We start from the raw sequence: 14,366 nt of genomic DNA on the forward strand, positions 1-14,366 counted from the left end.
TGAGGAAACTGAGGCATGGAGAAGTTAAGTAATTTATCCGTGTTTCCAGAGACAGTAAAGAGTGAAGTCCAGATTCAAATTTGGGTCTGTCTGACTCCAAGCCCAGGCTGAAAGCCCAGGCTGTTCATCTGGAATTAATGATAGAGCAGAATCAATGTTTGCAGACCTGAGATAAATGAAGGATTTTCGTTTCCTTCTGTGATAAATCTTCCAGCACAGTATGGAAGACAGATTCCTGGTGTAAGAATTAGGAGTTAGAATCTGTCAACTCGGCTCTCTTCATTTACTTCACTAGTATGTCTATTTGTTTGTTCACTTTGTAAGTATTTAGTGAGCATCTAATACCTAATATAGAGCAGCCTCTACTTGAGATGCTGGGGCACGTAGGAAACATAACAAAGATCCTGTTTTCTGGAGCTCTATTCTAATGGGGATGGACCAACCATAAACACATCAATATATATATAATGTGTCAGATGGTAAATGCTATAGAGAAATTAAGCATGGAAAAATGATTGAGATAAATAGAGGTGCTACTTAGAATGATGACAGATGACTGCTTCTCTGATGAGACATCATTTGCCCAGAGACATGAACGAAGAGAAGGTTTAAGCCATGTGAATATTTCTGGCTTTTCAGGTAGAGGAATCAGTATATGCAAAGGCCCTGAGGTGAGCAGGGGCTGGTTTTATACAAGCTCTTGGTTTTTGTTATATCAAAGGTTGTTAAGAAGATTAGACAGTAAGATTCTTTAAGATCAATTGTGTCTAAAATTTTACTCACCCTGTTCTTCAAAAGTTAGAGCAGCTGAATATTAACTTTTAAGAAATATTAGTCACTAATACTTGAAATGTGTCATAGAAACATTAAATCTTAAAAACAAATTTTTAGGCACAAAGCCTAAAATACTTACAAATCTGCTTTGGTAAAAAATAAAATTTTGTGGTCTTAATGATCCTTTTCAGTGGACAATAATTTTATAATTTAAAAACTTTAAAGATGCTCTGTCTTTGGTATCCACACTCATCCCTTAACATAAATTGACATAAACTTCAAGCTAAATCTTGACATAAATTCTAAAGAGCAAATTCCTAGCTTATTTCTAATGCATTGTCCTTATCACTATCTAAAGGCAATGCTTCATTTTGCCCATATTGGTTACTATTCTACCAAATATCCTTTAGTTACTTCAAATCTCATGAGTTATCCTGACAGGAAATGCAACTGTAATAAACTGCTCGATATGGAATATTCCACACTGCCCAAGTGAGCTAAAAATGTTTAGAACTTTTAAAAGTAAACACAAAAACTAAAAAGTGAGGTATAATTTAGAAGCCTATCTTTAAACATTAAATTTCGATTTTTAAGGTCATTTTCCACTTACGTTCTTCAGGCTGCACATTGTATTTACAATATACATTAGTTTTCATTGTGTGTAATCACTTTATTTGAAGCATTCTTTTGACACTATTGTTCTCTGCCTTCAGTTTCATGGGATTACCATAAAATTCATCCTAATCATTTTATTGATTACTTTGTAGTTTATATTACCCACTTTGGTATACCATGGAAAGTGATAATTTATCTCTTAATTTTATAAAGACTTTGAAATAGAAATTCTATCGTAAGCTAGAGAATTGATCTCTAAAAACTTTCTAAACAATGCCCACATTTTACAACATACTTGACCCCATCATCTTTTGCTCCCCACGCAATGTCTAATTGAGAGTCTGTTTTTCTGCAGCTGTTTATGTAATGTTCTAATTTATAAGCTTTTTGGAATTAAATCCATCAAGTACCAATTCAATCTCATTTGTGAGATACATTCCCATTTTATTGTTTCCAGACAGCAGAACTTCCATGGTTGCCTCTCCATTTATGAATGAGCCAATGTATGTCTAGAAGAGGCATTACTGGAAATCACTCCAGGGCTCTTCAATATATCTGTCAAGTGGGATTGTCAATACATGGTGATAAGCTGTGCTCCCCAGCCCTTGCTGGGACACTCACTCACTCTATCAATGGGGACAGCAGTGGTATTAGGTAGGACTTACTGATCTCTGTTGCTATCACTGTAATGTTGTGCCATAGCAGTGTTTCTCGATCAAGAAGTTTCGATGTAAAAATGGAACCATTTCCAGAATCAATGTTGAATATTCTGTCCATATCTGTGTGTCGATCAACAGAGTACCTGAAAGTGCAAAGTGGAATTAAGAAAGGCTTTTCCTTCTATTTCCTATTCCCACATTATAGAATACCAAAAAACATCTGAGACACATCATGTCCCAGAATATCTGTAGTATGGATTTTTTTCTATCTCTAGTGCATATTTGAATATCTACAACTTGACATTAAGTAAAATATTTTGAGAAATTGGCTCCTTACAATGGAGGTCTTAATAGTAAACTCACTACACTAGACAAGTTGCATGATTTTGAGCATCACCATTAAATTTTTTTCTACTATATATAAATTTGGATCAAGCTTATATAGTAATTGTTTCATTTTTAACTCAAGTTTTTACAAAGTGAGGACTTTAATATACATGTGTGTTTGTTTGTATGCATATGTAGGGTGTTGATTATTTTCTACTCTCCATTTAATTAAAAAAATCTTCTGTTGAAATAAGCAAACGATGGCTAATGTGGCCAAGGTTAGTAAGGCAGAAGAGGGAAATAGGAGATGAGATTGGGAAGACAGCCAGAGTCTAGACTGCAGAAGAAGGCTGTGGTAAGGAGTTGGGATTTATTCTAAATGCAATAAGAATCTAATAAAGGGTTTTTTTTGTTCGTTTGTTCTGAGATGGGGGTCTCACTCTTTCACCCTGTCACTCAGGCTGGAGTGCAGTGGCATGATCTTGGCTCACTGCTTGACCTCCCAGGCTCAAACGGTTCTCCCACCTTAGCCTCCTGAGTAGCTGGGACCACAGGTGCTTGCCACTATGCCCTGATAATTTTTGTATTTTTTTTTTGTAGAGACAGAGTTTCACCATTTTGCCTAGGCTGGTCTTGAACTCCTGAGCTCAAGTGATCCCCCACCTTGGTCTCCCAAAGTCCTGGGATAACAGGCATGAGCCACCACACCTGGCTACAAAGGGTTTTAAGCAGGGGAGTGCCGCAATCTAAATCATGGTTAATAAAGATCACTGGTTGAATTGAGGAGAATGGTTGGACGGTGCTGCCACAAACAGAAAGAAGAGGAGTGAAAAATAGGATTCTGGGAAGATGGGTAAGTTCCATTTTTGATAACTAGGCTGAGGTGCTTGAGAGAAGTCCGGGAAGAGATCTCTAGTATGAAGCTCAAGATTAAGAGCTGGACTGATCCCAGATTTCCATTCAGCTATCTAAGAATGTCTAGTGGAGGAAGAAAAACACTAAAGACAGAATCACTTACATCACTTAAATCAGTGGGAGACCGGAGACACACAGCGGTGCCTGGAACCGACTAGGAACTTGATAAATATTTAAGAAGGAGAGTTTGAATAAATTCAAGGAAAACCAAGAGTAGCATTTTGGAAACCAAGCATTCCAACCCTAACACTGGCAGAAGACTAGTGGATTTTGAGAAATGTTGTCTTACTCATAAATGTATTACTAGTTTTTAGAATAGGTATGTGATATGGGTTGGCTCTGTGTCCTCAGCCAAATCTGTTCTTGAATTGTAATCCCCATATGTCATAGGAGGGGCCTGATGGGAGATGATTGTATCATGGGAGAAGATTTCTCCCTTGCTGATCTTGTGATAGTGAGTGAATTCTCATGAGATCTGATGGTTTAAAAGTGTAGTACTTCCCCTTTACCTTTTGCCATAATTAAAAGTTTTCTGTGGCCTCCTAGCCATGCTTCCTGTATAGCCGGTAGAACTGTGAGCTGATTAAATCTCTTTTCTTCATAAATTACCCAGTCTCAGATAGTTCTTTATAGCAGTGTGAGAATGAACTAATACAGAAAATTGGTACCAGGAAAGTGGGGTATTGCTATGAAGATACCTGAAAATGTGTAAGTGACATTGCAACTGGGTAACGGGCAGAGGTTGGAACAGTTTGGAGGGCTCAGAAGAAGAAAGAAAGATGTGAGAAAGTTTGGAACCTCCTAGGGACTTGTTGAAAGGTTTTGACCAAAACGCTGACAATGATATGGACAATGAAGTCCAGGCTGAGGAGGTCTCAGATGGAGATGAGGAACTTATTGGGAACTGGATTAAAGGTCACCCTTGCTTTGCTTTAGCAAAGAGACTGGCAGTGTTTTGTCCCTGCCCTAGAGATCTGTGGAACTTTGAACTTGAGAGAGATGATTTAGAGTATTTGGCAGAAGAAATTTTAAACAGCAAAGCATTCAAGAAGTGATCTGGCTTTTGCTAAAACTGTATGCTCATATGTGTGAACAAAGAGATAATCTGAAACTGGAACTTATATTTAAAATGGAAGCAGAGCATAAAAGTATGGAAAATTTGCAGCCTGACCATGTGGTAGAAAAGAAAAATCCATTTTCTGTGGAGGAATTCAAGCCTACTCCAGAAATTTCCTTAAGTAAAGAGGAGCCAAATGTTAATAGCCAGGACAAGGGGGAAAATGTCTTCAGGGTATTTCAGGGACCTTGATGGCGGCCCCTTCCCTCACAGGCCCAGAGGCATAGGAGGGAAAAAATTGGTTTCATGGGCAATGCCTAGGGCCCAGCTGCTCTGTGCAGCCTTGTGGCAGCCTGTGTTCCAGCTGCTCCAGCCCCAGCCATGGCTAAAAGGGACCAAGGTATAGCTCAGGATGTAGCTTCAGAAGGTGTAAGCCCCAAGCCTTAGTGGCTTCCACATGATGTTGGGTCTGAAGGTGTGCAGAAGGCAAGAAGTTGAGGTTTGAGAATCTCCACCTAGATTTCAGAAGTTGTATGGAAATACCTGGATGTCTAGGCAGAAATCTGCTGCAGTGGTGGAGACCTCAGGGAGAACCTCTGCTGGAGCAGTGTGGAGGGAAAATGAGGGATTGGAGCCCCCACAAAGAGTCTACACTGCCTAGTGGAGCTGTGAGAAGAGGGCCACTCTCTTTCAGACCCCAGAATGGTGGATCCACCAACAGCTTGTACCATGGGCCTGGGAAAGCTGTAGGCATTGAATGCCGGCCCATGAAAGCAGCCTCAGGGATTGTACCTTGCAGAGACACAGGAATGGAGCTGTCCAAGGCTGCTGGAACCCATCCTTTTTATCAACATGCCCTGAAGGTGAGACATAGAGTCAAAGGAGATTATTTTGGAGCCTTAAGATTTAATGACTGCCCAGCCGGATTTCAGATTTGCATGGGGCCTGTAGCCCCTTGGCTTTGGCCAATATCTCCCTTTTGGAATGGAAACATTACCTCTGTATCCTCACTGTATGGAAGTAACTAATTTGTATTTTGTTTTACAGTCTTATAGTCTGAATGGACCTGCCTTGTCTTGCATGAGACTTTGGACTTGGACTTTTGAGTTAATGCTGGGATGAGTTAAGACTTTGAGGGACTGTTGGGAAGACATGATTGGTTTTGAAATGTGAAGAGGACATGAGATTTGAGAGGGGCCAGGGGAAGAATGATATGGTTTGGCTCTGTGTCCCCACCCAAATCTGATTTCGAATTGTAATCCCAATATGTTGGAGAAGGGACCTGGTCAGAGATGACTGAAAGATGGAGCAGACCTTGCTGTTCTTGTGATAGTGAGTGAGTTATTATGAGAGCTGATGGTTTAAAAGTGTGTGGCATTTTCCCCTTCCTCCTTCTGCTATGATTGTAAGTTTCCTGAGGCCTCCTGGCCATGCTTCCTGTAGAGCGTGTGGAAATGGGAGTCAATTAAACCTTTTCATAAATTACCCAGTCTCAGGTAGTTCTTTACAGCAGTGTAAAAGGGAACTAATATACTATATTTATGAGCTGGGTGGGAGTGGGATATTACAGAGAAAATGGAAGAAAGTTGATATGTTAAGGCTATTAGGAAAAAAATTGCCCATTTTAGTTGGATTTAAAAAACTTTATGAGGTTTAAAAACATTGCCTCAGTAGAAATTCAGTTTAAGTAAATGACCTAACTAGGCAGACATATGTGGAATCATTATGAGTGTGCTAAGAAAAATAAACCCTTGTTACTAATTTGCCACAGTTACCACATCCAAGATTCTACTTGAATATATTATTTTGGTTTAAAACATGAGTAGTGAATTATAATGAACAATATTTTTTACCTTCATAAAATTTATTTTTGTCATCTAGTGAGTGTCTAAATGAAATAGATATGCAATTATCATAGGACATTTAAACCTGATTTTAAAGAGAATTAATGAAGTTCACAATGGGTGTAATACCAAGTTGAATTTGAATTTCAGTTTCAATGTATATGAACTTACGTCTTTATTATCGAAAGGGTTAAAACAAACAAAACAGCTATAGTTTTGCCATTTATCTCATGAATCAACATTTATTACGAACTTAGGCAACAGTATTATGCTTACTTAATCACTTCTTATTTTAAATTTGAGAATGATAACTATTTATAGCACATAGTTAATTGCAAAAAGGAAATCTCAATATTCATAGACTGTAAGAAATTTAATAATTATCTACATACTTTCTTTTCTCATGGAAAATGCTAAGCTTAAGATGTGCTGCTTCTATAAGCTGTTACAATTATACAGAGCAATAATCTTGTTTTGTTCTTTGTGCCATTTCCTCCTGCTGTAGTTTTAAATTTTACAAGTAGTCATATTTTCCTATCAAGCCTTGACATAAAGGGTAACAGAGAGAAATTTTAGTTGACGGCAGCTTTCAATTTGAAAGAGAAAGTAACTATTTAGGGAATACCAAAATTGTATTTTTTCTTTGCGTTGGGACACTAATAAATTAATAGAAAATCTAAAATGCCCACATCATTGATGGAAAATGCTTGTACACAAAGCCTTGATTGTTTGTTGTTTTTTCTTTCCAAGGTAGTTTAAATTTATATCCAGGATATTTATTGTCCAGTCATATTACTGGTAATCATCACTGATAAGAAACAAGATAATCAATCCCAACGTGATTATAGCAGATCCTTCTGCTAGGTAGCTCTTTTTTTCCTAGGACTTCATTGTATTTTGTGATTAAATAATTTGTTTTCTAATGTAGCCTCAAATCAGGAGGATTTGTGGTTCTCCCTGGAAAGGAGGTGTGTTTGCACAGATTTTTCATAATTTGTATTTATAGTGACATATTATAAGACTCTTTCACAGAAACCAAAGGGAATTTGAGATGAAGTTATTAGAAGAAAATAATTTTATGTGATTAAAGAATTAAAGATTTGTGTCTGCATAATGATAAATCAGTGTTAATTTTGTGCCTAACGTGTTGTCTAGCACTTAGTTGTTCAACATTTATGTCTTGAATAATCAAAAACTATGTATGAATGTACTTTTCTAATATAAGATTGAATTTTATCCTATAAAAGGACACTGGAATATCATTTATATACATATACGTGTGTGTGTGTGTGTGTATATATATATATATATATAAAGTATTTCTAGTCTTAAATCTATATCTGTGTGTCAAATCCATATGTACCAAGGAAAGGCTGGCAGCAAAAAACTTCAAAATTAGCTGATGGCCAACATAATCTGACAAGCTAACTACTCTCTTTCATAAAACAGAAAATAATGCAGTGGGTAAAATGGTATTTGGTCTAAAAAGTAATATAGATATGAAAATATAGCCTGAATTCACAGAACATTCTCTCTTTTAATTAAAAACATGTTGGTCTGCCAAGGAGATAACCAAAGCTTATATTTGTAAACTTCCAGCATTAACACTTTCAAATTGAATTTGATACTTGCTAAGATTTTTTTTCCTTGTATAATTACAACAAACTCCAAGTGAGAGAGCAGTTGTGAAAGTACTTACATTATTTGTGCTATATTAGTGAAACCCATCATTCATTTTCCTTATTAATAATTTTAAATGTATGTGGAGAAACGCTTGATCCATGGAGTTCACATGTGGCTACCCTGGGTTGACCGTAGCCCAGTTCAAAGTGTCTTATAGATATTCCAGTAGGATGATAAGAGTTTATTTGCCCAGTGATTTAAAACCGTTCCCTGAAAGTAAGCCAGACTTTTTTCGTGTTTAAGATGTGGGGCTTGTCATGAGGTTTCGTTTGAACAAAGGGCTCAACTGGGAAAAAGTTAGAAATGATGGCTGCCTTAAAGCCCCAAGTTCTTTTATCTTCAATAAGATTCTTCATGCAGCAGCCAGAGTTATCCATTTAAAGTGGAGTTTTAGATTATGTAACTCTTCTACTCAAAGGTTTCCAGTGGCTTCTTATCTCAATCAGAATAAAATCCAGTCTTCACCATGAACTACAAAGCCCTACAGTACCTGCCACACTCACCATCAGCTATCACATCTCTCTGGTGCCTCATACCTGACCTCGCCTGCCTCGCTCACTCTCTTCCCGCTGCGGAGGCCTCCTCATTACTCTTTCAACTGTCAAGCAAGCCCTGGTATCAGACCTTTACCCTTGCTTTTCTCTCTTCTTGGGATGTTCTTCCCCCTGGTATGAACATGGTTCACCCTTTAATTTCATTCAAATCTTCACTAAATGGTTCCCTACCAAGAATGCCAAACCTGACCCCATTATCTAAAATAGTACTCCAGTTGCTCTTTATTTCCTTATTCTGCCTTATTTTCCTGCTTAAATTTTTTCTTTGTCTTGAACAAAATTCCATAAACATTCCTACTTAAAATTTACTTTTGCCTGACATATTACGTATTTATTGTTTGTCTATTTCTGTCTGCCTCAATTAGAATGTAAACTTCATGGGATCAGGATGTATTCCCTAGTGCCTAGAATGTACTTGGCATTTGGCTGGCACCACGACCAGAACCTATGTGTGAACTCAAGGCAAGAGCTTCTCTAGTTTTTTGGTCTGCTTACTTTGTTTATGGGGAATAATTGACATAATGCTATTCCGGTGTAGCACTTTCTTCTTGAACTCCTGACCTCAAGTGATCTGCCCACCTCAGCCTCCCAAAGTGCTGGGATTACCTGCGCGAGCCACCGTGCCCAGCTAGCACTTTTCTCAATTAGTCAACTAAGCTACTGGCTGAAGGCTGGAGGTTGGTTGACTCCAGCATTTTCCTGTTAAGATTCTAGAATACTGAAGCACTGGTGGTCCCAAAGAGCAACAGGTCTTCTTGCAAGATGATTTACAACTAAGGTGTAAGGAAAGCACAGGGAAAACAGAACTAGTTTACATAGCATAAATTTGGATTCTGTTCTATTAATTTCCCTAGGATTTCACGGACATAGATCATGAAATGATTCTTGTTTTTATCTACATCTGAAAAAGGAAAAATGCATCCAAATAGAGGATAATTCTGTCTCTAAGTGTTACCCGATAGGTTTTTCTACATTTGAAAAACACTCTCAAGCCCAATGACTGGTTTGTTAAATATCATATACTTTTTCTATACCACTCTTTGACAAATTTTAAACTTAAAAAAATCTCAAATCTTGAGAAATAATCCCAGGTCATTCAGCTGCATCACCTTATACTATTTCTGTTTAAGCAGTAGACTCCTTATAGCTTGCTGTCCTTCCCAAATGTGTGTTTTTTTAAGGTTTACGTAGTTGGCCCTGTGTATGCAGAGGTTCTGCAACTATGGATTCAACCAACTACAAATCAAAAATGTTTGCGGAAAACAAAAAGGAAACGATAAAAAATAATACAAATAAAAACATCAAGATAACTATTTACATAGTATTTTCATTGAATTGGCACTCTAAGTAATCTAGAAATGAATAAAGCATAGGGGAGGATGTACTTTGGTTATATGCAAATCTGTGCCATAAGGAACCTCAGGATCCGTGAACTTTAACATGGAGTCGGGCCTGGGGAAGCAATCCCCCAGGGATAACAAGGGACTACTGTACTTCTGCCAAAATATTTATGCAGTGAGCAAAGAGAGTTACAGGTGCTTTTAGAATAATTTTTCAGGAAAACACAATTGTCTAATTGGAAAAAAAGGGATTAATCTTTTCTAAAGTGCAGGCATTTATTTAAATATAAATTGACTGAAGCTTATGAAAGAGACACGTTGCAGAAATGTGCTTACTTGACAGGATTCCTGACAGCGTCTGGATCTTGGGCTGTGACGGAGCCTATTGTGGTGTTTATCTGAGCATCTTCTCTTATTTGTAGGATGTAGGCCAGTTTGCTGAAGACGGGAGGCTCATCTACATCCTCCACCACAATTCTAACCGTGGCTGAATCTTTGAAAGGCCCCAGGTAGAGAAATCGTGGCTCAACATGAGGATTGGAGGCTTCCACTTTAAGGGTATACACTTTCTTCTTTTCAAAGTCCAAGAGCTTGGGGTGGGGGAGTGGGGGAAGAAGTGACATATTTAAAGCAACCAAGATGCAGAAAGCCAAGACATGAAACATTTTTGGTGTAAATCACTGATAAATAAATACAATCATATTGCTTAGAGAAACACATTAGTGTGATAAAGATACGATGTATTTTTTTTCTTGCATCTACGCTGTTAGGCAGGAAACGATTATAAAATCTGTGAAGGAGTTCAAATGCCACATAGCCCTGAAGAATGTATGGGCTGAAACCATGCCTACTGTTGATTAAAAGTAGGTACTGAGGTGCAAGGCATCGTACCAGGAAGGAAGGGCACTTGGAAGCAGGAGTCTGGTAGAAGCCACTCTGTCCCCATTTTAAAAATCCTCATGTTTCACTAGAGGGGGCCATCAGAGGCCACTTGGCAAATATGCAGTGGGTTATTCCATGTCAGATGTCTCACATCTGGCTTTAATTACTGATGAGTATTTAAAATGGGCCAATGTCTTGGCCCCACCTGGGGTCATTAAACTAACATATCTGGGGTTACCAATTAAAATCCAGATTATTAAACACTTTCCCTAGTGATTCTATGGTGCAGTCAGAATTGAGGGTCACAGGTTTGCATTGTGAATCCTTTGCCATGATTCAGACAACATAAAGTTTTTTTTTTTGCATGAGGTAATGAAATATTCCAAATGGTAGCCTGATAAGGGCATTGGGCTAATTATTTGCCAAAGGAAGTAATGATCATTGTTGTCAGGGGTCTTTAGGAAAAGTAGCTTGTTTTGGAGACGTGGTGACCCCAAATGCTTATTGCTGACTTTTAGTTTTAGATGATAATATGACAAGGCTCACTAGAAGCACAATTAATCAAGACGTTAGTGAATGTGATTTAGTCGTCTTGGCAAAATTTCAGTTCGAATCTGATAAGGCACCAGGAAAATTAAAAAGGTTAATGCACACTAATGGGCTTCCTAATTATATTATAGTGTAAAACATTAGTCTGAGTGTCACTTAAACATGTTTTATTGTGTTTCCAGATATTAAGACACGTAATCCAAAGCTTGGGAGGAAAAAGTATCTCGTTATTTACATCCACCAATGCTTATATTTGTTAGAAAAGATAATAGTATGCTAAAGGAGAGAAAAATATTGCACCATACATGATAAAAGTGAAATCATAAAAATTTAATGAAAATTAATATTATTTTTAGTCTTCAAGCATACAATGTATTGGTTTTGAATTTTTGCCATACTTTTGTATACTGCTCTGTGGTGCTAGGCAGTTCGAGTGATAAAATAATTAATCAGTGCTTTGGAAAAAAACAGAAATCAGAACATAAAAGATTTATTGTTGTGTCCCAAAAAGTAGCTAAAGCAGTCACAGGAAATTTATGGTATTTAATTTAAATTTGTGGTCTTTGTATATCGTCTTTCTGTGAGGCGAGTCATCTTGATCATGGCTTGCTCTGCTCTTTTCCTTCACAGTGTGCGTCACAATCTGTGGTTATACATTTGTTTGTTTGTTTACTTGCCTCCTTGTCTCTTTCTGCCAAGACTGGAAGTTCCATGAGAGCAGAGAACATCTGTTGTATGTGCCAGTGCACCTCCAGCACCCACAGCAGTGTCTGGCGCTGTTTATTTACTGTTCATTTAAAGTATTTACTTTATGTATTCTTTTTTTTGAGAGTCTTGCTCTGTCGCCAGGTGCCAGGCTGGAGTGCAGTGGCATGATCTCGGCTCACTGCAATCTCTGCCTCCTGGGTTCAAGCAATTCTCCTGCCTCAGCCTCCCAAGTAGCTGGGATTACAGACGCGCACAACCACGCCCAGCTAATTTTTATAATTTTTTAGTAGAGACGGATTTCACTGTGTTGGCCAGGATGGTCTCGATCTCTTGACCTCGTGATCTGCCCACCTCGGCCTCCCAAAGTGCTGGATTACAGGCGTGAACCACTGAGCCTGGCCTACTTTATGTATTTTAATGAATATCACTTATTTGTATTACTTATTTACTTAGGAATTTCTTAATAAAAATTCATTGGATGTATAGAATTAACATGAATGTATATCATTTTAGACCTCTGAAAGCCAACCCACGAGATCTCAGTGTCATTAGAATTGGCATTTTTTTTCTTTTTTTTTGAGACAGAGTCTCTGTCACCTAGGCTGGAGTGCAGTGGCATGATCTCGGCTCACTGCAGCCTCTGCCACCCAGGATCCAGCGATCCTCCTGCCTCAGTCTCCAGAGTAGCCAGGATTACAGGCACCCGCCACCACACCCAGCTAATTTTTGTATTTTTAACAGAAACAGGTTTCACCATGTTGGTCTCAAACCCCAGGATTCAAGAGATTCTCCTGCCTTGACCTCCCAAAGTGCTAGTATTACAGGCAGGAGCCACCACACCCGGCCAGAATCAGCATTTTTTCGGAAAATAATAAGTAAAATAAAAATCTAAAGGAATGTTTACGCAAGATATAATTGCCCATGGTAACTTGGGAACTGGAGAAAAGTACATGGGTTCACGCTGTATGATGTTTAAGAAGTGGCATTACCTTTTTGACAGTTATGATCCCTTCCTGGGTTTCCTGGTCGGTGATGACATGAAACATATCCAGCCCCTCACCGTCTGTGATGCTGTACTCAATTTCAGCATTTTCCCCCACATCAGCATCGCTGGCCTTGATCCTGCCAATTGGTGTGCCCGGTGGAGAAGATTCAGGAGTTTTAAACTGGTATGTACCTATTAATCACCAGACAGATATAAGTCAAGCATAGACTAACTGTACTTTATCATCATAAAAACAAAACCCATTCTCCAACAGTTCTTTAAGACATTACCACAGGTAGATTTGTGCTTTCCTCGGCCTGTTACCCTTATGTCTTGACTTTCACGGTTGTTAAGAATATTTCTTCTTGACCTATGTCCTTGCAAATGAAGAACACTCTGTCCTGTAAACAGGCTCCTAAGTTTGTGAAGTGATTGTGAGAACAACTGAACAGCTACAGGAGGCACAAAAGGTTTCAAAGCTTTTTGTTCAGTTAATCTAACAGGAAGAGTAGAGGAGAATTTAATCTGAACTGCAACTTTAATTACTAGGTATTCTTTAAAAGCTTTCCTTCTACCATTGCTAATAATAGCTGGAGGTGGAAAGAAATTATAGCAAGTTGGAGGCTGTGTCCAAGTAGCTATTCTTTGACTAATACATGGAGCTGGACCTACTTGCAGAGTTAGGGATATAGGTAAATACGTTACGTGATAAAACTCCGAATTTTTTTCTTTTGACTCTTTTAAATGTTATTACTATATTATTTTATGTATAGGTTTCTCCCATACTTATATTCATATTACTAATTTGAAATCTATGTTTCCTAGATACCTTTTAAAAAAATATGCACCTGTTGCAAACTGAGTTTAGAGAGACTACATATGAGTTTCAGTTTGCATCTGCCAGGTAACCATGAACTTAGCACCAGAAATATCCAATGGTAAAACCAAAGCTTATTCTACCTTTTCCATTACATTTTTTTCAACCATTCATGCAAATGATTTAAAAAGAATTTAAACATTCTGTGGCACTACTAAAGTGTAGGCATTCAATAACAGTAATCTCTTAAGTATTGAGTTCATACTTGGTAAAATGATAAAGCAGGCTAAAAGGTTTTTAAAAGTTTTTTTGACTCAAGTACATCACTCAAAATGAGTTTGTGTGTGTGTGTGTGTGTGTGTGTGTGTGCGCACACGCACGTTGTTTTTTCTCCAGACAGGGTCCCGTCCTGTTGCTCAGGCTGGAGTGCAGGGGTCCTGCTGCTCAGGCTCAAGCAACGCCCCCACCTCAGCCTTCTGAGTAGCTGGGACTACAGGCACATACGGTCGTGCCTGTCTAATCTCTTTTTACTTGTAGACACAGGATCTCACTATGTTGCCTCGGCTGGTGTTGAACTCTTGGCCTCATGCAATCTTCCTCCTTCAGCCTCCCAAAGCTCTGGGATAACAGATATGAGTTGGTGTGCCCCAGGTTAAG

The 14,366-nt window shown here is 38.3% G+C and overlaps 1 protein-coding gene across 4 annotated transcripts in view; it reads right to left on the minus strand.

The window, feature by feature from the left end:
* Positions 1–14,366, minus strand: part of CDH6 (cadherin 6) — a 150,356-nt gene that overhangs the window by 13,161 nt on the left and 122,829 nt on the right. For all 4 annotated transcript variants that reach the window (XM_002745091.7, XM_035291744.3, XM_035291743.3 and 1 more), the window contains exons 6-8: positions 12,897–13,084; positions 10,105–10,358; positions 2,055–2,191 (exon numbers count right to left, since the gene is read on the minus strand). In XM_002745091.7, coding sequence (XP_002745137.1) covers positions 2,055–2,191; positions 10,105–10,358; positions 12,897–13,084 — 579 coding nt within the window. The remainder of the gene's footprint in view (positions 1–2,054; positions 2,192–10,104; positions 10,359–12,896; positions 13,085–14,366) is intronic.

Source organism: Callithrix jacchus, chromosome 2 (assembly GCF_049354715.1).
Source record: "Callithrix jacchus isolate 240 chromosome 2, calJac240_pri, whole genome shotgun sequence".
In the NCBI taxonomy this organism is placed as follows: domain Eukaryota; kingdom Metazoa; phylum Chordata; class Mammalia; order Primates; family Cebidae; genus Callithrix; species Callithrix jacchus.